Here is a 25,271-nt window from a genome sequence, read left to right on the forward strand (position 1 = left end):
GATGACCCCACCTAAAATAGCAGCCCCCCCCCGCCACCATTATACCCTCACCCCTTAAAAATAAAAAAAGGCCACTGCTGTCAAGTCTATTCCGACTCATAGAAACTCTATAGGACAGAGTAGAACTGCCCCATAGGGTTTCCAAGGTGGTAAATCTTTACGGAAGCAGACTGCCACTTCTTTCTTCTGCAGGGCGGCTGGTGGGTTCGGACTGCTGACTTTTCAGTTAGCAGCCGAGTGCTTAACCACTGCACCACCAGGGCTCTCTCTCACCCCTTACTCTGCCTAACTCTCCTCCACAAAGCTTTGCACTACCTGGCATACACTTAGTGTCTACTAAATTATTATCTCTATCCCCATTAGAATGTAAACTCTAAAGGGTAACAACCTTGTTTTGTCATTGCTGTATCATCAATACCTAGAACAGGGCTTGACATGTGGTAGGCATTTAATAAATATTATCTTAATAAGTGATTAAATTACTTAATCTAAAGAAGTTAATCTTTAAAGGTAGATATTTCAGCTGGTGTGGCAGGATGAAAGTGCAAGTATTTTAGACAAAAAAGCTATCTTGGGGCCACTTAATTCCTATAATAGACCAGCACCTGTTCCACCTGCTAAGACAGAGTTAGTCACCTCAGTGCTCCCACCGCATTTTATATGCTTCTTGATTATAGCACACACCACTTTCTACTGTAATATATCTGCTTATGTATCTTCTCCCTACTACATCTCAATAGCCTCAAGGATAGGGAACACGTCCTGTTTAACTTGGTACGCCAGCACTTAGCAGTTCTCATAAATGTTTGTTGAACAGATGTGTAAGGTTGATGTTACTATGAATTGTCATATAGCCTGTATATTACAAATATAGGGAATAAAATAGATGCTAGAATAACTTTTATATTTTTTCACAGATGAAGATGACAACATGATTTGTTTGAATTCAGAGGACGTTATGCCAGTTGCTCTAATGGAAACCAAAAACCAAGAAGGTTTAAACTATATGGTACTAGCTACAGAATGCAGCCAAGGTGAACAAAATTCAGAGGGTCCTCTAGGCTCCAAGGAATCTGAATCTTGTGGTCTGAGGAAAGAAGAGAAGGAACCACATGCAGACAAAGATAACTGCCAAGAAAAACAAGTGGCTTACTGCCCTTCTGGCAAGCCAGAAGGCCTGAACTATGCCTGTCTCACTCACAGTGGCTGTGGAGATGGGTCTGATTAATGGCTCTGGTTGGGAAATACAGAGCTGAGATAAACACTCCCATTAACTAGTTACTGAGCAAAACCCCTAGTAGAATGATAGATGTTGTGGTGGTCTATGACTCCAAATTAATACTGGAAAGTTGGAGAATTACTAATCTCGGTTCCGAGAGTCATTGGGTTTCCATTACGACAATCCCCATACCAGCTGCCTAACTCCCAGTAGATTCTGAGGTGAACCACTAAGCATCTGGAAAGTTTAAAGAGATCACAAGTCTGAAATGGAAACACTGCTTTCCCTGTAGCTTGAGGTCCCTTAGGCCATTGCCCATGTTTCAGCCTGGGTGGCCACCCAAACATCTTGGTCAGATGGTTAAAGACAGAAATAAGTATATTCAGGGGTCTGAAGGAGGGGGATGAGAAGCATGCTTAGGGGGCCAACTGAACTACAGATTATCCCAAAGGAAACAGGAAATGACAAAAAAAAAAAAAATCTCTACACATACAGAAGGAACCAGCACCTATGACACACAAATCATTTGGAAAGCTATTCCTACAATAAAATATTGTCTTTAATCACTACTTACTCTAAAATATTTTGTATATTGGAGGCTTGAAACAGTGGCTGCGATCATACTGAAAATAGGTCCATGATGATCTCTAAGTCCTAAAGTTTAGCTTTGCACGATTTTTGGTTGTATACAAATCACTCTGTGACTTGTGCGCTATTATGGAACTTAACTAATATGCAACATTGTTTTTATTTGCCATATCTATTTTACGGATAAAATACTTAAAATTGCATTTAGCATCAAATTATCCTTAAAATTAAATATACATGATTCTACAATGTTAATAGCTATGTGATTTTTAGCAAACATACAAAATAATAAATACCTAAATGAGAAATATATTTTTAAATTCTTCACAGAAACACTCTGACTTAAAACCAGTACATTTTTTGCAGTTACCCATTTAAACCTTAAAGTCTCATCTGCTCTAACAGAAGCATTAATAAAAGCATTCCACATGTTATTCAGTTTCAGCATACAGGATGTTGGCTAGATATAGGGAGGAACATGTTGATTAATACATTTGCTAAACACTGCTGTAGAAGAGGATCGTGTATCTGCTTCCACCGTGGATAGTTTAGTTAATCTTTTACTTGCCTACTGCCTGAGAAACCACACAGGTGATTGGCTGTATGGTGAGGAACACTGGGAAGTCAATCTTCATTCTGTAGTGAATAGCCCCCAAGTAGAGGTCCTGGATTGCAGCCACTCAGACACATCTGATGTTCTGCTGAACAAGGCAGCATATTTTCTTCCTGACCTTCTGACCCTCTAATAGGAATTTATTACTATTTTTCGATAGCCCAGCATATGATAGCTCTTCCTGTGTTTGAGAATTCCTCTACCTTTAAAGTCTAGGTGGGAGCCCATGTTCCATTTGGTCCCCCAGGATCTCTTGCAGCAACAGGACAGGCACGTGACCTCCACCACTCAAAACACACCCACTCCAGGCTTTTAGTTGAGAGCCAGGGATGCAAAGAACTGGGGACCACAGTGAGTCTTCCTTGATGATGGTAGGGACTGCAATAGCTGGCTCCTGGCCCACTGGAGGCAGTGGTGCTGGAGGTGGCATCCAGCGTCTAGGGCCAGTAGAGTCGGCTGTGCAAGTCCAGAGTCTTATAACTACGGACAGCCAGGGTAGCCAGATTGGGCCAGTTCTGCTGTCTGCTTGTAGCTATTACTCCCACTCAGAGTTTGCTTCTCCAGCCCTCCAAGGGAGTCTGTGAGCTACCCCCATACCATTTTAATAAATGCTTTTCTGTTAAAACAGCCAGTCTGTGCTTGCAACTAGGTTCTTCGCTCTGCTAGTGCCATGGACCTTTATTATGGAATTTACAAAGGGATCAGAAGTGTATAGAAGAATTGGTGTAATACACTTACATTAAAATTTGGACAAAATCGAATTTATAGAATATCTGAGGGGAACAGTCTATAAATTCTCATGTTCTAGTTCAGAAATAAATGCAGACTAGTAGTCTTTTTTATAACTCATATGAATAATACAGGTAGAAATATTTAATGCAAAATAAACTAGTGACTAAAATCTCACATGCAAAATTTGTTGTAAGTAAAAATGACTGATAAAGTACAATTGGTTGGTATTATTGCAAATCACATACATTAATTTTGGAAAAATTATTTCATAATCAAGAGGGAAAAAATTGGCAATGGCTAAAACTGGTACTTATTTAAATGTGTTATTCACCAAAAATTCACAGAAAAAAATAAGAGTGAGCTGTATGTATGGATACGTAGCAAAGGAAACGGCAGATTTAAAAGCCTTCTCTGAGGTGGAAGCCTGCTGGCATATGAAAGGAACAGCCTGAATGTCAAGGTGGCTGAGTGCAGTGAGGGAGGGAAAAGTGGTAGTGGAGACCAGATCATGGAGGCCACAGTAAGGACTCTGGCTTTTTCTCTAAGTGGGATGGGAGGAAATTGTATAGTTGTGAGCAAAGGAGAGACATGATTTGACTTAGGTTTTATAAAGATCATTCTGGATGTTGTCTAGAGAATAGATTGTGTGGGGTGAGGCAGAAGCAAGAAAACCAATGAGAAGTTTATTGCAATAAATTAGTTGCTATTGATTTTGACTTATGGCGACCTCATATGTATCAGAATAGAACAGTGCTCCATGAGGTTTTCAATGGCTGATTTTTTGGGAAGTCGATTACTAGGCCTTTCTTCCGAGATGCCTCTGGATGGACTCAAACCTCCAACCTTTCAGTTGGCAGCCAAGCACGTTAACTGTTTGCACTGTCCAGGGACTCTGGTTATTGCAATACACCAGGCAAAAGATGATGACTTGGGCCAGGGTGGTAGCTATGAAAGTAATGAAAAGTGGCTGATTCTATGTTTCTTTTGAAGGTTTTTGCTGATAGTTTGGATATGGTGTGCACGTCTAATCTATCTTGGAGTTTGTCTCTTGGAAGCGCTTGTCTACTGCATATAGTACCAGGAGTGGTCCAAGAAGACAGACAGCAAGATGGGGTTTTGGGTCTGGCTCAATCACCACCCAAGTGGCTAAGAGGATGTCATCCTGAGTGGCATATGGGGCACAGACAGTCCCAGGCACAAGGTAGCTGCCCAAATGCTGAAGATTTCACTGGTGGTTAACTAGGAAAATGTCCAGTAGAGGGCCCTCGCAAATGTGCTCAGGTATGTGAAAGCTATGGAGGGAATAAGGCCTATGAAAACAGAGGAGTTCACTGATTGTTACTAAATTGTATTTATCCTCCACAGAGACAGCATGAGAAATTAAGGGTGGGGAACAAAAGGGGAAAAAAAAAAAAAAAAAAGGCCTGGCAATCTACTTCCAAACATCAGCCCATGAAAACACTATGAATCTAAGAAAGAAGAAAACCCTCTGGATCACAACAGTCTGATCAGCGACCAATCATGGGGAAGGCTCAGGACCAGGCAGTGTTTAGTTTCAGCGTGCATGGGATGGGGTCTCCATGTCAGGGACTGATTGACAGCAGCTAACAACAACAAATAATTAAAGGCTAAGAGTGAGAGCCAGAGACTCTCTTTTGTAGGTTAAAAAGAAGTCTTAATATCTTGCAGTGGGAGAATAGACACAGCTGAGGAGTAACCTCAGCATTTGACAGTGTTGCAAAGCTCCAGACGTTTTAATACTGAGTCAAGGTAGTTCTGTTATGTTAAGGTCAGGACCCAGGATAAGAAAACTTGGGACCTAAAACACAGGATTGGGGCATCTGGATGGATGCCTCAAGGAGTTTGGCTCTGAAGACCCCTCCAAACCCCCTGTGCTTGCAGAGCTGTCCCATCCCTGCAAGTAAGAGCAGAGACCTTTCCTCCACAAAGCTACCCCGTCTCCTCTCCTGACTGCTACGTTGATAACCAGTGTTAAACTCCAGCATAACTTGACTGGGGACATGCTTAGTCTGACAAAGAAGGAAAGAGATTACATCCCAAAGAAGACTCCAAGAATTAGCTAGCATGTACATGAGTAAGGCTGAGATTAAATTTTTAAGGTGCTTGACCAAGGGAGTGGGAATGTGAGACTAGATAAGCAAGGATTCGTTCACTTGGTGGCACTTTCTTGGGATATAAGATTTAACCTCCTGGCAAAGATCCAAGGAGCCAGGCAAACCTGCTGCTAGGCCCAAGCCAAATTTCCCTGTCAGAAAGTAGAGGAAGAAATAAAAAGGCTGAGAGAAGTGGGACAATGTTGAATGAACATATTATGTGAGGCCAGAAGACCCACCAGAGGACATAGTATTCACCAAGACTCTCAGGAATGTGCTGGTGAGAGGGGCACCAGCATCATTAAGAAGTTCTGTGGAGGCCTCCTCTCCAGGACAAGGATGATGGCAGGAGATTTGGTCACAGAGCTGGGCTCATTGACAATCATGACGGAGTCCTGAAGTAATATAGAGGCCAGATGGCTGCACTTGACCACCAGAAGCCAAGAGGCCACCCACCATCACCATGATGATGGAGAAGCATTAAAAAAGGCTTGACCATAGAGAGTTCTGTAGATGGTTAATAAAGCATGTTGCTCCCAAGGCAAAACTGATGGGCAGCCAGTGCTTAACATCTACAAGCAGAAGAAGGTAAAAATGTGGAGCAGAAGGCTGATGATGGTTCCGCCAATCAAAATCATGATTCTTGTTCTGTTCCCAGATCTGAGTCCATTTTCAAATCCACAACCCAGTTGCTAAAGAGGTGGCCAGGTCTTAGGCAAAAGGATCCTGCAACAACATTGCAGGTAAATACCGTAATGATTCCTCCAATCATTCTCCAAAGGGAACTAGGGTTATTTACTCCAGTAACTGTACACTGAGGAAAGCGGAATTCCCAGATATTTCTGACTATTAGACATAGGGTCTAAGTTGACACTGGTATCCAGAAATTCGAAGCATCATCATAACCACCCACTGTTAGAGTAGCGTTTATAGGACCAGGTATTAAATGGCTAAAGTCTAGCCTACAATGTGTCCACTGAGTCCATGGCCCAGTGGTCATTTTCCCACTCCCAAAATGTGTAATTGGGAATGATATACATGGTAATTGGATTAACCCCTTCAATGGTTTGTAGGGTAAAAGATATCATAGTGTGGAAGGCCAAGTGGAAACTTCTGCCACCATTCCCCTTCCTCATCTAAGATAGTAAATAAAAAAATAATATTGCATCCCAGGGGGATGGCAGAGATTAATTCCACCATTAACAATCTAACAGATTTCTATCACATCTCCATTTAATTCTCCAGTCTGGCCCCTGTAGAAACTGGATGGATCCTGGAGAATGAATGATTGTGGAGTAGCATGAATTAAACCAAATAGTAGCCCCAGTTGCAGCTGCTAAGCCAGATGTAGTATCATTGCTAGAACAAATTAATAAGGCCTCAAGTACATGGTATGTGTCTGGGCATCTGCTTCTCAGAGGATCCAAACTGATCTATCACTCTACTGATGAGTCAGTCTACTGAGAATTGATCTTCTGATTTATGGAGCTCACTGATGACCTTGCCAAGAGCTGTTTGAGCGAAGGGTAGGAACAGGGAAACTTAATTTAGGGTGGGTGCAAGAGAAAATGGAAAAGTGGAGACAGCAAGAAGGTAACTCATTTGAAGCATTTTGCTGCTGAAAAATAACAGAAAAATGAAGTAGTAATTGGAAGGTGATGGGGCCAACAGAGAATTTTTTGTTTTTAAAGACTGGAAATATTACAACCTGTTTAATAGTGATGGGGATGATCTAGTAGAGAAGGAAAAGTGATGATACAGGAAGAAGAGAGGATAATTGCTGAACTGATATCCTTGAGCAGAAGACAGAAATTGAGATTTAGGATACAGCGAAAGAAAAGGATATTTGACACTAATTTGGCTTCTACTACAAGTGACAGAACTTCTCCCTCCACCTTTTAGTGGGAGGATTTTCTTTACTGAAGCAGGCTTCCAGACAGTTTTACTTTTTTTTTTTTCCTTTTAATTTGTACTCCAAACCTCAGATCAACCTATATTTTTAAAATTTGTTTGCACAAAATAAAATAAAAATTTTAAATGCAATAATTTGAGTTTTTATTACAACAATTGATGGTGCCTGCTCAATATACTTAATATCTAACTAAAGGTAAAGAAGACTATAAGAATGAAATGGATTATCTTTGGGGTTGCTGGAACCTCTTAAATCATGAACTTGTGTCACAAGTAAGCGACATTACATTAGGTGCTGAGAGTTCTGATAAGAGTGAGACCACTCACTGTGGTCTGAAGTGGAGAAAGGGCTTCATGGAAGAGGTGGAACTTTGAAGAACAAATAGACTTTGAAGAACGAGTAACATTTGGATAAGAAGGCATTGAGGGGGAAGGTTTTTTTAAACAGTGGTAGGTAGGAATTTGCAAGGAACCTGAGAGGAATATGAAAGAAAGCATTTCGGACTGCTCTCACCCAGGGGAACAGTGAACCAGAATTGTGTCTAGGTAGTCTGGCAATTTCTAGAGTTCAGATGAAATCTTGTCTGGTGGTGAGCTTGATGTCATCATGAGCATTGGATATAGACATACAGGGCAGAGATGCAAAAGAATTAGATCAGAAAATTAAAAGGTAACATGCAAATTATTTTCTGTAATACCACTTTTAGAACCTTTCTGTTTACAGTAAGGAGAGGGAGAATAAATGGTGTGCGGTTGAGTTAAAATTAAGGTTATCTTTGGTAAAGGAAGTAATAAAAATTAAATATGCACTCTAAAACAACAGTAAAAACATGTAGGCAGAAGCTTTGAGGATCTGAAAAAATATATGTTGTTAAACTACATACTTTCAACATTCAATGTCTTGCCCTGTTGCTGATCTTCTGTCACACAGGAAGATTCAATAGCATCTGTGCATTTGTTCTTATTTTTTAAAGACCCACAGACTACCTTAGCAGTCAGCATGGGTACATTTTAGGGATGTAGAGCATTGTTTTTCTTTTTTAATTTCAATAAATTTTATATCTCAAGCAAAAAGGGGAGATGGCAGTATCCCATGGTGGGTATTTTGAATTTTCCATCCTATTTATAATGCACCATTCCTTAAACATCAAATACCAAACACTGCAAGTTTCAATGAGCCATGATGGTGCCCAGTATTATCATAATTATTTATTAACTAAATAGTTTGAAACTGTTGAGTATAAAATTGTAAACAATTTTCCTTTTCACCATTTCCAATTGGATACAACCTCATAGTCCCCTACCCCATATTGGTCTGACATTTCTCTAGATCCCTATCTTACTCTTAAAAAAAGCATGAGTGAAGAATGTTTTCAAAACGAGTCTTTGAACACGGAGGAACAAATACCATAAGCTGTGTTCTCTGTTTCTTACCAAAATCTGTCTGTCAATGGCCTTCTGTCAGTTTCTAAGTGTGTGAAACTGCCTGAGGTAAATATGGGACTTCACACCTCCACAAAGCAAAGTGGGATAATTCTAATGATACAGAACCTTCAGGCAGAGCTTCCACAGTTATAAGGAAATGCCATAAGAAAAGCAGGTATAATGGATAAAGGAAGCCATATGATATAAAGGGAAAAAATGTCCAACTGCTTTCTAGGATGGATTTCACATTGGATAAAATGCACTAGAAGAAAAAAAGAAATAGGATTGTACATAGTAAAAATAAATGGTAGCAACAACAACAGAAATATATTTCGTTTTTTGGAACCATACAGAAAAGATTAGCAAGGATGACAGGCAAATTCGTGAAGCGTTCCATACTTTTACTTGAGCTGTAAACTTTCATGTAAAGCACAATTATATATACATATACATAGATTTGTGTGTATATATATTTTTTTGTTTTGATTCTATTTCTTGATAATACCATTATTATCAATGAGGTTGCCAAAAATAAAGACAAGTCTGCAGTAACAGAATTAGCAGGAAAATAAATGAACTAGTGACACTCCCACTCCCATCAATTATAATTGTTTCTAGCAACTGTTTGCTTAGAATTTTAAGATCCTTGATTTGTTTTTCCTAATGAGTGAAAAACATTTTTTTATTTGAAGTATTCTTCAAAAAGCTTCCAAAGAATAAGGTAAGTAGAATATTTTCCTACTTGCGAATATATGTAGAGACTCAACTATGCGCTTCAAAAACAAATGCTGATAAAAAAAATTTCTAACAGGACCTAGATCATAGAGTTATGCAAATATTGATTAAAACCCAAAACCCGTTGCCACTGTGTCAATTCCAACTCATAGCGACCCTACAGGACACAGTAGAACTGCCTCATAGTGTTTCCAAAGAGTAGCTAGTGGCTTTGAACTGCCACCAGGGCTCCAGACAAATATTGATTAGGAATAAAAAACGTTTCTTTTTAGTTCTGTTTTCCAAAGGTTAGTTTACTTTTAACCTAAACTTCTTATATGTAATGATAATTACGTAATTACCAATTTATGAATTTTTGATAGGAAATAGAAATAATGAGGACAAAAGAGGATAGTTTGAGCAAAATAGCTTTAGCCATTTTGAAAACTTTGGGAGATAAATAGAATGAGTTTACTAGAAGACTCAAGAATAAAAGAAAGGAATTGGAACTAGGCTGCTGCTATCATTCTAGATAAATTAAATGAATTTCAGTAAGGCAGAGGCAATTTGCATGTCTTAATTTTTTAGAAGAGCTTAGTTTCATAAGAGTACATCAGAAAATTCCTAAGAATTACTGCAATTTGGAGTAGACGTGAAGCTATATTGTGGAGAGCTTTAAATTTTTCTCTTATTGGTTTAAAGTTGTTTCTTAAAGTGAAAAATTCCAATTGTAAGATAAGATGTTTTACCAAAGTAATAATTATTCTAGGAAATTAAATATACATATCCCTAAAAGGTAAACAGTAATTCTTCAGCAAAACATTTCACTCGTTTTCCCTAAAAGAGAATTTGTAGACCTTCTCAAAAGGAGCTTGAATGAACAGAACCACCTCTGCCGACTGGCAGTGGCCATTTGCTGGGCCCCGGTGTGTTTGTCGTAGTGGAGGTCAGGGCTCGAAACAACTGGGAGCTGTTCTTGGAGGCAGCCTTGCCTTTTTAGGTTATGAGGGTCTCTCTGTGTTTAGGTTAATATGATTGACAGCTCCACTCCAGCTCCAATTAGCACCCTATAATTTATTAGCTTCTGCTTTCAGATTATGCGTTACTTCACAAATATTTCAGCCACGGAAACAGCAGCTATCAAGTGTCTCTTCCCTGATCCAGCCCTCTCGGGCTGGAGTTAAATACAAGGAAAGAGCAGTACAGTTGGTCTGTGAAGTGAGAATAATCATTTGTGTCTGTGCCTGTCTGAGGGCACACAGTGTCTCTGATTTCTCCTTAGGCTTGTGTGTGTGTGCGCACATGATATATTTGTGGATAAATAGATTCTACTGTGTGAATACTATATTGTATAATTAGAGTTTATTTATGAAAGATGAGGTAGAGCTGGTGTTAAGGAAATGTGAAACATATGCTAGCTTAACCCTGTTACTTGCGTCAATTGCCAAAACTTCAGTTACATACAAACAATAACTGTAATAATGATCCTGTCTCTAGGATGTTTGTTCATTTACTCCAGATTTTAGGAATTTATAATAAATCCTAAAAATATAGGAAGGAAGAAGGGAATACTCAAAGACCTTGAAAAGTACAGTTAAAATGTGAATAATTTGCATGCAAATTATCAACAGCTATTGAAGCAAGAAAAGAAAAAGAAATCTTATGTTCAGATTCATTTTTTAAAGTATTTCCAACTATCTTTCAATTATTCTTCTATGCTTTGACACCATCCTAATGGATTACATTAAAAAATGAAATTTATGGATCTGGCATTTATATGGAAAGCAGGTTTATTTTTCTATCTCCTCTACCTCCAAAGTAACCAATCACTAAGCACCAAAAAAAGAGCCTCTTTGTTCATTTTGATAGGAATATGTATGCTTGCATGCACATAAACAGAGTTTGTGAGTCTAAGCAAAATAGAGGTTAAAGTTACCCTAAGAGTTGTTCCCCCAGCTGCAAAAGGGCACAAAACATACAGTACTTACCTAGAAAGAATGGCAAGAGAAGTTTTCAGTTAGGGAGTCTGAGTCCCAACACCCACGACCTCTCCCCTCCCTCCCATCCAGTCCCGAATCAATCTTAAGTCATTGCTAGATTTTGCCATGCATTGAAATAGAACTTCAAAGGGAAAATGAGACGGGATGGCAACTCCTTTTAAACTAAAGGAGTAGAACAGATAGAGTTCCCTGTAGCTGTTGGGTGACTGAGTTCTCAGCCAGAGGGCAATTGGCAAAAGGATTACTTGGTGGCGGAGAGCTGTTTCTCCCCTTTTCATCACCTCTCCCTCTGCTTAGGCCAAGTGCAAAAGGAAAGCTGTGGGTGAGGAGGAAACCAGTGCCAAGGGGTATGATTAGAGGAGAATCTAATCTTTCTCTCAAAGATCCCTAACCAGATGGAATGCATGTAAAAATGTCACGCTTGCCTTTTCTCTGCCATCCCTCGTTTCCTTTAATGTCATTTTTTTCAACTATTGGAGCCCTGGTGGCACAGTGGTTAAGAGCTCAGCTGCTAACCAAAAGGTCAGCAGTTCAAATCCACCAGCCGCTCCTTGGAAACTATGGGGCAGTTCTACTGTGTCCTATAAGGTCGATATTTTTCAACTATCAGGGTCTTCTCCAATCTACGTAGTAGTCCCTGGGTGGCACTAACGGTTAAGTGTTTGACTACTAGCTGAAAGGAGGTTGGTGATTCAAATCTACCCAGAGACACCTCAGAAGACAGGCCTGGTGATCTGCTTGTGAAAGGTCACAGCCTTGAAAACCCTAGAATGCAGTTCTATTCCACACACATGGGGTCACCATGAGTCAAATCGACTAGATGGTAACTAACCACCACCACCAACCTACGTGTTAACAAGGCAGGCACGAGAGTCCATATGTTGCATGACATGGTGGGTCTGAAGAATACCAGTTAGGACTTCTGATGCACCAAAGTTCTCACTGATACTCTCACAGAACCAAATCATTAACAGTTGTAAGTCAACTTGCATTTCTACTTTAGCAAAGCATAAAATGAAGGGAAATGCTCTGTTCCATGTGTCCTACGTGCCAGGTCACTGCAGCCCAGCTCATCAGTCTGTGTGGTCTGTTCAGGACTGCTTCAAAGGCCAGTTCCAGTGAATGAGTCTCCTCAACAGCAACCTGATATTCAGGTCAGATGCAGCTCGGGAGAGAGGTTTCTGTTATCAGAACCTCGCGGCTGAGAAAATGCTCTGTGTGGGTTCTGACCATAGAATTGTGAGTGCTAACACAGCTGGGGCACAGGTAAAGAGCCTCTTCCAGGTGGCAATACTTAGAGGATGCCTAGCAGAGAAGATACTGCTACACTTTCCTCTGCAACTGTATATTCAGTGGCATAATACTGGGCAGCTCACTGAGAACTTCATGAATTTTGTTTATGCTTGTATACACCAGTGATTCATGCCAGTGGAACATGGATTAAAAAAATCCACAGAGAAGTCCAAAGTTAATTTTAGTTATTGCTTCAATGCCCAAAACTCAGGCTCTTATATGACTTGGTTAAGTTCAGTATGAAGAATTTGAGAGCACTGAAAGCTGTTAAATATTGAAATTAATTAAAAAGATAATAATTCTCTGCTGGAGAAGAATAAAAATATAAATCTCTAACTGGTTTAATAGTCTACCAAACCCGTTGCCGTCAAGTTGATTACAACTCATAGCGACCCTATAGGACAGAGCAGAACTGCCCCATAGGGTTTCCAAGGCTGTGATCTTTATAGAAGCAAACAGCCACATCTTTCACTCGTGGAGCTGCTGGTGGGTTCAAATTGCCAACCTTTTGGTTAGCAGCTGAGCGCTTAACCACTGCTCCACCAGGGCTCCTTCTAAATACTCTACAGGTAGTGCCATTTGATGAAGGAATCTGGACAAAGTCCTATGATAGCTCCTTTGAGACCTGTGATTCTGTAAGTTCAACAAAGCATCAGTCTTTTGCTGCCCTGCTTCTTTACTTACTCATCTTTGTGGAGGAGCAAACAATCACAAAGCTGAACAGCACAAAGACAAACAGGAACGAGACAAGCAGTTATCTCAGTGAATACAAGTGCAGTCTCCACACCTGGAAGGCCTGGGTTTGCATCCTGGCTCTGTCACTTACAAGCTATGTGACAGTGCAAATTATTTCTCCTCTGTGGGCCTTGGTTTTCTTGTAGGGAAGAACCAAACAACTCCACTGCTGTCGAGTTGATTCCAACTTATGGTGACCCCATCTATTACAAAATAGAACTGCTCCATAAGGCTTCCTTGGCTATAATCTTTATGGAAGCAGATTGCCAGGCCTTTCTTCTGTGGCACTGCTGGGTGGGTTCGAACCACCAACCTTTAGGTTAGCAGTCAAGGGCAAACCAATTGTGCCACCCAAAGACCTTCTGTAAATAAGGGGATCATAATAAATACCACATGAATTGTTGTGAGGCTTACATGAGTTGACTTACATGAAGCCCTCAGATCAGTGCCTGGTGCATGATACCATTAGTATTGTTATCACGTCTGGTGTAGTATGATCATACAGTACCTTCCATCCGAACAAAACCAGTATTACTCTTGTAACAGGCATATTTACTTTGCAGGTAGTCATGCTCTGAGTAAGCTTCCTTAACTGCCTCCAATTCTTGAGGCTACTATCCAAGATAAATTATATTTTGTCTCTAGTTATAATGAAGGTGAAGATTTGAATTAATATTTTTATGGTTCAATAAAGTACAAGGGAAATTTTAGTAGAACACAAAATATCTCTTTGACGCTTATAATTCTACATTTGACTGAATGATCCAAAGGTAGTGCTTTCTGTACCATCTCTGCTTTTAACTCACTGAATGCTGACAGGCAAGCCCTTCACTTTTCTGAGCCATGACTGTGATCTGTGAAACATGGGGGATGCTTGACCTCAGCTCCAGGATCGACGTGAGGTGGAAAAAGGTTAACAGATTTCACAGCACAGCAAACATTTTGGAAAAACAATATATATACAAAAGGTAATATTACTACAAGGAGCCCTGGTGGTGCAATGGTTAAGCCCTCAACTGCTAACCAGAAGGCTGACAGTTCAAACCTACCATCGGTTCCACGGGAGAAAGACCTGGCGATTTGCTCCCGTAAAATATTACAGTCTAGAAAACCCTATAGGGTAACTCTACTCTGTCACATGGACTTGCTAGGAGTCAGAATTGACTCGATGGCACCTAACAATATTACTACTGACATCAGATCATACTACTACAAATCATTCTACTAGAGAAAAACTAAGATGCTTATTTTCTTTTTATGAAACAACACAGTGAACTTGTAGTAAATAGACATCTTTAATGTTTGTTTCTTCTTCCTCATCACCTTCAGCATTGCCCATGCACAGGCCCTTCCCCTGCTCCAACACTAAAGTATTGAAATCACAAGCATAGAGACAGAAAAATATTTGAGGTATTGGAGACTCCATGGATATTTCTTTTCCATGTGGTGATTTCTAGTTCTTCTCTATGGAGACATTTGGGGTCTCTTGTTGCTTTTTTTATCCAGAGGAGGATAGAGGGAGGCAAAGAATTTGTGGCAAGAAGGCAGAGAATGGTTTCTTCTTTCATCGTAAAATGTTCCTTGTAAAAAATATGATATATATACACACAGACACATATAAAATATATCCAGTGCAATTGCAATTGTTGTGCCAAACACTGGGAAGTGCCACCTTGGTCGTTGTATTTCTGGAGTTTTAAACAGTTGTCCTGCAACAGCTGCATTTCAATAAGACTTGGGCAGGTGGCTCCAGATAAGCCACTTGCCACTCACATTCAGGCTGAGGCTTCCATATTCACAGTCCAAAGGAAAGCGTGTCTTTGTGTCTGGAGTGTGTGTTGTTGGGAGGGGGTGGGCGGGAAGGGAGCTGGAGGCTATGCAGCGAGGAAGACAGAATTGGCTTCTTTTTTACTTCTCTACCACAGTCTTAGATGCAAGTACAAACACATTTTAAAATCTGAGGATATTGACATCAGTAGTGCTATTACCACACTACCTAATGAAATAATTAACATCAGCATAAAAAATATTCACACCAGAAAGTCTTGTTTTCTTTCTCCCTTTCCAAGAAAGCTTATGGTATCATATCATCCGACTAAGCGATCTCACTGCAGATATTTCCAGTGATTTGGCCAAAAGTCATTAAACATCATTCAGAGTCTCTGGATCTGCTCTCTCAGCAGAAGGAATTGTTTTTAGATGAAATATCTGGAGATGTGTGTTTTGGTTTTCCCAAGGAAGTGTGAAGTCTCTGCCTTTCCCCATGTCCTCATTCATGAAGTGAGAGGCACAGGTGCTGAGCCTCCATGGCTGGTCAGAAGGGAAAGGGAAAGGGAAACTCTGGGTCAGCACATCAGCTCAGGAGGGATGCACCACAGAGGGAATAACGACGAGCTGCAAACCAAGATCAGAAGCTGTTGTTACAAACCAACTCTATTTCAGCTGAGTGTCATCAATCGCACTACGCAGAGACCTACAGGGGAGAAGGTAGGCTGTCTAAAACCAGTACAGATCCTTGTTTTTGTCCTGAGGCTGCATACCTGAAAACAGAGAAAATGAAACAGAGAGAGAGGGGGGGGAGAGAGAGAGAGAGGGAGAGGGAGAGGGAAGGGGGTGGGGGAGGGAAGGCACACATATTTAAGGAAAGAGAAATACAAACACCACTGTTTCACTGTGAAAGTCACAGAATTCATCTAAGGGGGGGGTGAATTAAAGTAAAAGCAAACAAATGTCAAATCTTCACCTGAGGGTAGGGGGGAGTGGGCAAGATTATAAGCCAATGACTGCATTTATTATATAGTTTATTTTTAAATTTGCCCTAAAATAAAGGGGGGGGGAGGGAAGCAAACGCTTTTTGAATGTACCTTTCAAATTCAACTCTTTAAGCCCGAAACCTAACATCATCCTTAAAATCATATTTTGTATTCAGTTTTACATTTCTATGAGACCTATTTAATTTGGCAATTAAACTGATATCAGAATCACATATTCCTCTCTCTTTATAACTATCACTAGGTAATAAGACCCCCAAGCTGTAGAGGATTTTAAACTACACTTCCAGCAAGTACTCTAGATCAGCGCTGTCCAATAGAAACACAATCGGAGCCACAAGTATAATTACTAAATTTCCTGGCAGCCAAGCTGAAAAAATTACATATTTTATTTAACCCAGTATGTTCAATATGTAATACATTGAATATATTTCAATATGCAATCCGTATAAAAATGTTGATGAAATACATTTTGCTTTTTTTTTTTGCCACAAAGTTTTTGAAATCCAGTGTGTGCATACTTACAGCACATCTCAATTCGGTCTCATCATGCTTCAAGTGCTCAATAGTCACATGGCTACAGTATTGAACAGCGCGGTGCTAGAACCTTTCCACCAAATTTGATATTTAAAAAAAAAATTTCTTCGTTAATGTTCACCAACCACGTTAGGACGGGTCCTACTTTCTCATCGCGTTCACACCAATGGCACAGGGTTATCTATCTGCTGACACACAACCTCGCCATGCAGACTCTCGGGCCACAGCGGTCTCAAAGCAGAACTAATGGGGTCCGGGACTCAGCCCAGGGTCAAGCACAGGCAAGAAGAGCCCAGAAGAGGCCAGATTTCCTCCTCCGCTTACCTGAGTCCACGGTGAGGCCCAGGCCCTGGGCCACGTCTCCCGCGGGGCTCGGAAAGGGCCCACCGGGCGCAGCCCATGTGGTGCCGGCCGGTTCGCCCTTGGCCGAAAGCTCACAGGGCGGGCTGCCGGGCGCGGGCGCCGGGCCGGGCGCGAGGCGGGTCGGGCGCCCTGAGGCGGCGGGCATCAGCAGCCCGTAGCGCGGGTCGAAGTGCGGCGCGTAAACCTCGTGCACAGCGGCAGGCCGCGGGTAGGCGGTGGCCTGGGCTCCCAGTGCGCCGCCAAGCGCATAGGGATGGTGCGGGTGCGCGTGGTGCGGATGAGCGTGGTGCGGGTGCGCGTGGTGCCAGGGCTCTGCGGCGCCCTGGTGCAGATGGCTGTGCAGAGCAGCTGGTGAGTAGGGGTCGGCGGTAGTGAAGGGCAGCTCTGAGTGCGCGGCGGCCAGCGGGCTGCCCAGCGGCGCGGGTATCGGCGCCTGGTACGCGCTGTTCCAGAACGAGGCGGGAAAGCTGCGCTGGCTCATTGGGAAGGACCCATCTGCAGGCCGGAGAGGCGGAGGGGAGGAAAGGAAGAGAGAGGAGCGCGTCACGGCTGGGGCTGGGAGACTCGAGAGCCGACCCCGCAGGGCCTGAGAGCTGAGAGCGAGAGGGCGGGAAGTGGCGGGAAAGCCGCTGCGGGTGGCAAGTGGGCAGCCTCCGGCTCTAGAGTGGCGCGTTTCCTAGGGGGCTGCAGCCTGTGAAAGCGAGGTCTGAGCCCCACGCAGTGGGGTCTTCCAGGAACCCAGTAGAGGAGGCCCGCTTCCTCGGATTTCCAAGGCGCGCCCCCAGTGCGGAACCCCGGGGAACAGGCGAGGAGAGGAAGAGCAGAGAGACGCCGAGCCCAGTATTCGGGACGTCGGGAGCTTCCCGGATTCCGGGTCCAGCTGCCTACGCGGCCTTAGGTCAGACACGGCCTCCATTTCCCATCCGCCGCCTTTCCTCAAGCTGAAGATACCTGTTCCTACTCTAGGTCGGCCGCCTAGTGATCTCACTACCCCCTCTTGCCTTTCATGTCCCCTAACCAAAACAAACCAACCAACCCCCTGCCATTGAGTCCAGAGGCGATTCCGACTCATAGCAACCCTATAGGACAGAGTAGAACTGCCTCACAGGGTTTCCAAGGAGTGGCTTATGGATTCGAACTGCCGACCTTTTGGTTAGCAGCTCTTAACCGCTATGCCACCAGGGCTCCTCAGGTTCCCTACATGTGGAAAATGTGTCCCTCCAGGGCCTCTGATGGAAGTCCATCGATGTATTTTAAAATATTGCTATTATTAGCCTCCTTTCTAGAAACCTTCTTTCAAATATTTTTTCCAAGAACTCAAAAGAGTAAACTAGACATATTAAAGGGGAAGCTGTATTATTTTCACAGAGTGACATCAGGTCTTTTATTTTAAGTTTTAATTAACAAACTTTTCTGCATCAGATAAAGTGAGAACACCAGGAATTGTTGTGGTCAGCGTTGACTTCCTGGTGCCTTGGTAGTATTTTAGGAGGGCAGCATTTAGATAGAATTTGTTGTCTTTAGTGGTGACGGAGGGAAAGAATTTTAATCTGAGGAATTTTATTGAGCATCTACTATGGGGAAGACATCTGCACCACTATGTAAAAAAATGTTTTTAAAAAATGAATAGCCTTTCTGTTCAAAATATTTAGGCAACTGGAGAATAAAAAGAATGTTCTGTAATTTTTTTGGATCTTGTCTATGTAAGGCTTATGCAAACTGAATCTCTTAAGGAAAAAAAAAGGCAGTGAGGATGGTCATTCCCCCCCCCCCGCCCCCATATAATATTTGTTTTGTTCTTGTTTTTTAAAGCAAAGTTCTAGTTTAGTACATATCAAAAACTAAGCTTGTTGAGAAAATTTACCAAGTAGTTCCCACCACCCTTGTCTTGCTGGTAATAATACAGGGAGGATGAGAGTTGGCTTCAGAATAGATTATTGACTTGCCCAAGACATCATCACCCCAGGCTAGTGTAAAGCAGTGCTTTGTGGGGAGAGGTACAAAAATAAAGAGAGGGTATTTTTAAAAAAAAAAAAAAAAAAAAAAAAACCCTTAGAGATGGTTTGGCTCTGCCTACATTTTTGTTTCTTTGCCACTTCACTTGCTTTATTAAAAGACATCCTCTGCTTCAAGGTTTGCCAAGTAAATGGATCCTGGCAAAAGGCATAGGTGGGTTTTAGGAGACATTCTCCAGAAGGTTCTGCTTGCAGTGGGGGTCTAGGAGTTTTTCCTCTAGGCAAAATTTTAGAAACTAAAGAATTGTCCAGTAAGTGGTTGGAGGAGAAGATTTTTTCCCCCCAGTTTCAGAGGACATTGAAATACTTGCATTTCTGCAGCGTATTTACATATAATGGTACGTTTGAGTCCTATAGCAACCTCTGGGAGTTGTTAAGAGGTCAAGTATTATTATTCTAATTTTAGAGAACAGTAAATAGTGTATAGTCAAAGACGTTAAGAGACTTGCCCAAGGTCAAACTGTTAGGAAGTGGTGGAGCCAACAAGCAAACCCAGGCCTCCCAATTCCAAGGCTAGTATCTTTCTCTAGGTCACTACTCTGCTTTGGTCTTCAAGAGATCATATGCCTATGCCGTTTCCTCCTTCCATTTTCTCATCCTCCCCAAATGCTCCTCTCTACCCTTCTCTGACACCTAGTATTCTTTCAGCTGCATTCTTTGGGCCTTTGTGGGTGGACCCCATGCTGAGAGGACTCTCCATCCGTCCTTGCTTTTGGGACCACATACTCACCCCGCCAAGGCCCAGAGCTCCTCGGTGCTTTGCTGCTGGTACAGCTGGGGGAGTAGCTGCTAGGCTGGCTCAGGGCCCTGCTGAAGTGCTCATCCACCACGGAGCTGATGTCCCCCTGGAAATAGGTGAACAGGACACAGCGGGAGTTGATGTACTCCGCCTCCGGTGGGCGCTCTTTCTCCGGGCTGCCTTCCTCCTCTTTTATACTCGCGGGAGTTTGGCTGGAAAATGAGCTGCCGCTGCCGCTGCTGCTGGGGCTGGCGTTGCACTCCTGGGCTTCTTGCATTTTGGAGTAATAGGCTAGTTTCTGCTCAGAGGGAAAAAGAATAGAGATGTCAGTTTCAAATGAGATGGCAAATTAGGATCAAACTGCAATCCCTCATCCCCATCCCCAAGGTACCCACTGCGGTCGGGTTGATCCTGACTCATCGCGACCCTATAGGACAGAGTAGAACTGCCCCATAGAGTTTCCAAGGAGCGGCTGGTGGATTTGAACTGCCGACCTTTTTGGTTAGCAGACGTAACGTGCCGTAACTCTTAACCACTGCACCACCAGGGTTCGTGATCCCCAAGGTATCCATGGGAAACTCGTGTGCTAGCCTATACTTAAACCTTAAGCTCTCAGCGTAAACTAACAGTAGGCTGGATCACACGGCCAGCAGGCTTCCCATCTGCAGCCGAGCAAGGGTGGGCTTCTTGAGAAGCAAATCGCCTTCCTCATTGCCTCTGCCTTCCTGGGAGTTGTTGTCAGGCTGCAGGAAGAGCTCTCCGAAGATGTCAGGGTGAAGGTCCCCAGAAGGCACGTAAGTGGCCAGGTTATGAGCTCAGTTTGACAGCAGAGCCCGGCTCAGGGTAGGTATATTTTTTTAATCGGAACCCAAGTTCAGTTACGGCCTGACTGTTTCCTGCCTGAGAAGCCCGGATGGAAGTGCAAGATGCAGGATTAAACATCCCATGATGGAGCAGGGGAAAAAAAAAATCCACTCGCTGCAACCAGGACTGTAAAGGAAGAACCGCCTCATAAATTTTTAAATAGTTCCATTTAGGAATGAGTTGTGTGGGGTAAAAATGTGGGATTAATAAATGTGAGTTGATATTTGTTTGGTCACCCATAAACTGCCCATTTAAAAGTCTGTCTCAGTTTTTAAAAATGTCTCCTTTTAAGTAAGGAAAAAACAGGACTATGAACATTGCCACGCTTACCACCTGCATGAACATTGAGGGAACAAGAAGTAAAAATGTGCAGAAGGGAGAATGTTAAGATCCTGGCTATGACGTTGGGTGAATCGTCATGTCTGATAAAAATTTTAAAACCAAGTGCAGCTCTGAGAACATTTTCTTAGAGATGAGCAATGGACTGAACGCTGGCAGAAATGGTCCGGAAGCGTACACCAAACAAACAAAAACCAAACCAGCCAGTCGATTCTGACTCATAGCGACCCTATAGGACAGAGTAGAACTGCCCCATAGGGTTTCCAAGGAGTGGCTGATTGATTCGAACTGTCAACCTTTTGCTTAGGAGCCGAGTTCTTAACTACTGCGCCACCAGGGCTCCGGAGCGTGTACAGACCATGCAAAAATGAATGAAGATCTTAATGCAATAGATCAGGTTAGGGAAGTAGAAAAGACCAAACAGAAAACAAACCCACCTCTTTCCCCTCTGCAATAGTCCCAGCTTGGGAAGGAACTCATTTTAGAGGCTGGCGCCCAAACACTGGAGATATTTAGCAATATCACCACTTCCTAAATGCCGTGTTCCCACTTGGCTTACAATGAGGGACTCTGGTGATTCCTAAAATTAACATTGAGACTAAACAAACTCCAGATTGGAAAGTTAAAAAGGAAAACGGGGAGGAAAAAAACAAGTATCAAAACCCAACCGTTTCATCATTAATTCATCAGGAAATTTCTGAATAAACATTCTGAATTTGCAAGCAAAATTGGTGAAAGCATCCACTCGGCACTGGTTTGTATTTCAGTCTCCGCAAAGCAGGAGTCCAGGCCCTCGCTTCCAAACCTAACCCCTGACGCTCTGGTGCACATTTGATCTTGTTCTTTTCCAGGACTACTGTCCTCAGTTTCTGCTACCTCGCTGAGAAATTAGATACAGTGTTCGACCGGACGCAGCCCGGAAAAAAGATAAATCGGCCCGATTAAAGGAAAGTTGAAGTGTTTGCAGAAGGGGGCGTTAAGTGGTCTTAAAAAGTGTGTTTGTTGGAGGCAGGACTGCCCTATTCAGCTACTCAAGCTCGAGGAAGGCGAAGAATTATCTATGAAGCTTGCCGCTGTCGGATTAATTGCACCCCAATATTACTCGCCAGAACTTTGTAAGGCAAAGATGACAAAACCAATGCGTTCTGAGCGGTTATCTTTGTAACGAATTCACTGGTTTTGGAATTAATTGGCCTGATAGCCCGAGAAATGAAACGGAAACAATTATTCCTTGGGTCACTTGCAAGGATGAGAACGCGTATCTGTGCATCTCAAACTGAAAGAGCAACTGGCCTTTGCTTTTTTTGTTGTCACTTTCACCTTTAGAACCAAAATTTGCTTCGCCCGCACCTCGCTGCACCCACGCGGGTTCGGAAAAATTTGGTGTCTAAGAATAAAAACCAGCCCGCGCAATCCTTGTCTGATTTTCGCAGGAAGACGCGAGCCCGCATTAGCAGAGTTTAACTCCCTCCCCAAGAGAGCAAACCCGCGAACTAACAGGTTAGTTAGCTGCACAGCCAACTGAGTGGCAGCGCAGGCAACCCCGCATCCCGGCAACGTCCGCCGCTGGTTGGACGCCCGAAACGCGCGCGGAGGCCCTGCGGTTCTCAGGAGCCAGGCTATCCTCGGGAACGCTGGGGACGCGCTAACTGTCCCTAAAGCCCAGGCCCAGAGAGACACGTACCTGGTGGTACGGGGTGTAGGCGGCTGCGAAGTAAGGCTGCGGAGGACCATAGACTTGGTACATAACATCCAGACAGCTCATGGCTCTCCGCAGCGGAGACGGTTAGATGTTTTATCATCAACTCTCGTTCGGCGAAGTGCCGGGATGCTGCATGGGCTGCGCTTGGAACTGAGCTCCCGAGTCATCCGCGGCGGAGCGAGGGGCAGCGCGCTCCGCGGCTCGGGATCCTGCTTGCTCACTGGTTCCCCTCCCACCTCTGCGATTCTAGCCGGGACGGCGTTCCGGGACGGTAGCGCCCTGGCTCCCGCTAGTGGGCATTTAAACCCCACGCCCAGCGCGCGCGCTGACGCCACTCAGGGGCCGCGGAGGCGGAGGAACGGTGAGGGGGGCGGGGGCGGGGGGGGCGGGGATGGGGGGGCCAACGGGGGAGCGAGGGACTCACACCAGTGGGGCTGTCCGTTTCCCGGGTATCCCCAGCGGTGCGCCTGTGGCCAAGGGTGCTGGGGACTGTTCGGCCTCCACCGTGGGGCCCGAGGCTTCTCACTGCGAGGAGTAGAGATTTCCCAGGCGAAAATAGAAGGGGGGGGGGAGGTGTGTGGCGCAGGGGAGGAGAGAGAAATGGGGGTCCTTACACCCGGAGAGAAAGAAATTTGGTCCGTGGGGAAGATCTTGTGGGCGAGCCCTGGCCCCCTACTGAGGAGTAAGTGTGTGTGCTCCGGGATAGCAAGGTGGGGTAGAGTCTCTGCTTTCGGCTCCTGGTGAGGTGCTGAGAGGCACGGCGCTGTCCCCAGGAATTCCCTAGGGGATCTGAATAATCTCAAATAGGATGTCCGAGGAGACTGGGAACACCTCTCTGGCGCGGAGGAGCTCCCTCTGCGGGAATGGCATTGTCTGAAGCCCGCAGCCGCTGCCCTGCTCCACCTCATTTGCGCCTCCTTCGGCCGCGTCCTTGCGCTACCTGATCCCCCCACCTCAACTCCGCTCTCCAGGACTTTCCTTTCTTCCTCCGTAGAGTCCGATCCCGCGCTTACATCTTTGATTTCCTCGACCAGACCCCGCTCAGTCTGCGTGGCTCGCGTCCCGCCTCTGGCTCCTCCCTGTGGGAGCTGCTTTCGAGGAGTCCCGGAGGCCTTCCCCGGCTGCGGGCCGCCAGGCTCTCCCTGTGGGGTCTCCTTGGCCGGCGTCCTTTTTAAAGATATGGTAACATTTTAGGACAAGGACTCCTTGGTTCTAAGAGGCGGCGTCCTAGGAACTGCAGAGGAGGTTAGAGAGGGCTTTGTTGCCTCCTCAGCCAGCAGCACAGCAGCTGCGATTTCCTCTATTAGAGAGGTGAGAGAGGATGCCCTCCAATCGTGTAGAAGCCCTCCGTAGTGCGTTCTGCCCTGAGGGCTCTCCCCGGCTCCGACCTGTTTCCTGTGACAATCTCCCTCCTTCCCCAGCCTTCCCCCAACCTCGTCCCCCAACCCCCATCCCCACCCGAACCCTCCCCCCCCTCCCCGTGGAGCGGATAAGAGAGTGGAGTCCCGCTCTGTCCTACAAGTTTAAGAATGAACGGTGGCAAGGCGCTCTCCTCTGCTGGGTCAGGTTGCAGAAGGGGCGTTGCGGGGAGAGACGGGGCCAGACTTGGGGAGCAGAGGGCAGAGGTTGGGAGCATTGAGCGCTCAGACTCCAGAAGAGGCAGCTAGGATTACTGAAGCAAGCGGATCCTTGTTATTCCCCAGTTTCAATCCAATAAAAAGTTTGACATCGATTCTCAGGCTATAAAACGACGATAAATGCACCCTTCAAGATATATTTGCCTTTGTAACGTGAATATTTGAAGCCAAACCAATCTGGGGTTAAATTCTTGGCTTTACCCGTTTTTATGAATGGCTAGTAATTTTCTTTCTCCAATTCAGTTAATAAATGGTGAGCCGTCCTGAACGACTGGAGGGTTTCCTTAATTAACCACGATGGAATCTACGTTAATGAAAAATTAAAAATAAAGACACCCCCCCCCCCCCGCCAGTCCTGTTTCGCTTAGGCGTCTTTTTAGCGTCCTGCCGTGTGGCTGAGCTCCGCCGGCTTCTGCAGCCAGCGACGCTCCTGGCACACAGGTGAAGGAAAACATCCCCGCCACCTTCCAACCCGCTCGCCCAGGAGTGTCGCAGGAAGGCAACAACCGCCTACCAGCATTTCCTCTAGGGGCGAAAGAACGAACCGTCACCGTATAGCAACAATTTGCCCTTCTGGGTGCGGGAGGGCGTGCAAGCCCGGGTCTAGTTCGACGCTGCCGCGCACCCTCGCTGCAAGGGGCCTCTCTGCCCCGCCCTGTGCCTGTTTTTGTTGTCCTCGGTCCGCTAGCCCCGGCTATCAGGTCTGATGACCCACCAGGAATGGAGGTGGCCACAGAGTCACCGAGCCCCGTCAGCGCGGCTCCTTCAGGTCCCCCTCCCCATTTCGCTCAGGTACCGCTGTCCCTCCTTGGGAATAGAGGATCTACTTTGGCAAACCCTCTCTCCTACGACGGTCCGTGGGAGGAGATATCCGTCGAGGAGCGCGCTCCATCCAGCGCCGCCGGCTTGGCGGCGTGGCAGGCGGCACGCAAAGCTGCGCGGGAAAAGCGGCGGAGGCAA

At 44.5% G+C, this 25,271-nt stretch overlaps 2 protein-coding genes across 3 annotated transcripts in view; one reads left to right on the forward strand and one right to left on the reverse strand.

Annotated features, from left to right (window-relative positions):
• The window catches only part of ROS1 (ROS proto-oncogene 1, receptor tyrosine kinase), a 137,112-nt gene extending 135,773 nt beyond the window's left edge, over positions 1-1,339 (forward strand). Inside the window, 1 exon segment of the mRNA XM_004382746.3 lies at positions 918-1,339. Within this exon segment, the coding sequence (XP_004382803.1) occupies positions 918-1,228 (311 nt within the window). The 3' untranslated portion in view covers positions 1,229-1,339.
• Positions 1,340-14,623: 13,284 nt separating this feature from the next.
• Positions 14,624-22,950, reverse strand: VGLL2 (vestigial like family member 2). 2 transcript variants are annotated; one of them, XM_004382747.1, is made up of 4 exons: positions 22,657-22,950; positions 19,761-20,067; positions 16,977-17,510; positions 14,624-15,738 (listed from the first exon to the last, which is right to left on the reverse strand). In XM_004382747.1, the coding sequence occupies exons 1-4, from the start codon at positions 22,735-22,737 to the stop codon at positions 15,698-15,700; spliced, it is 963 nt and encodes a 320-aa protein (XP_004382804.1). In that variant the 5' UTR covers positions 22,738-22,950; the 3' UTR covers positions 14,624-15,697. The 2 variants fall into 2 exon arrangements, with proteins under 2 accessions (XP_004382804.1, XP_004382805.1); XM_004382748.1 differs by lacking the exon at positions 16,977-17,510.
• Positions 22,951-25,271: the final 2,321 nt, after the last annotated feature.

The sequence above is a fragment of the Trichechus manatus genome, unplaced genomic scaffold (assembly GCF_000243295.1).
Source record: "Trichechus manatus latirostris isolate Lorelei unplaced genomic scaffold, TriManLat1.0 scaffold00098, whole genome shotgun sequence".
Taxonomy (NCBI): domain Eukaryota; kingdom Metazoa; phylum Chordata; class Mammalia; order Sirenia; family Trichechidae; genus Trichechus; species Trichechus manatus.

Excerpts from the sequence above, each read along its gene's own strand:
- VGLL2 (XM_004382747.1), bottom strand. The coding sequence starts at position 22,737 with ATGAGCTGTCTGGATGTTATGTACCAAGTCTATGGTCCTCCGCAGCCT. Across the intron at positions 20,068-22,656 it reads CCTACACCCCGTACCACCAG|AAACTAGCCTATTACTCCAA; the intron begins GTACGTGTCTCT and ends CCCTCTGAGCAG. Across the intron at positions 17,511-19,760 it reads GAGCTCTGGGCCTTGGCGGG|ATGGGTCCTTCCCAATGAGC; the intron begins GTGAGTATGTGG and ends TCCGGCCTGCAG.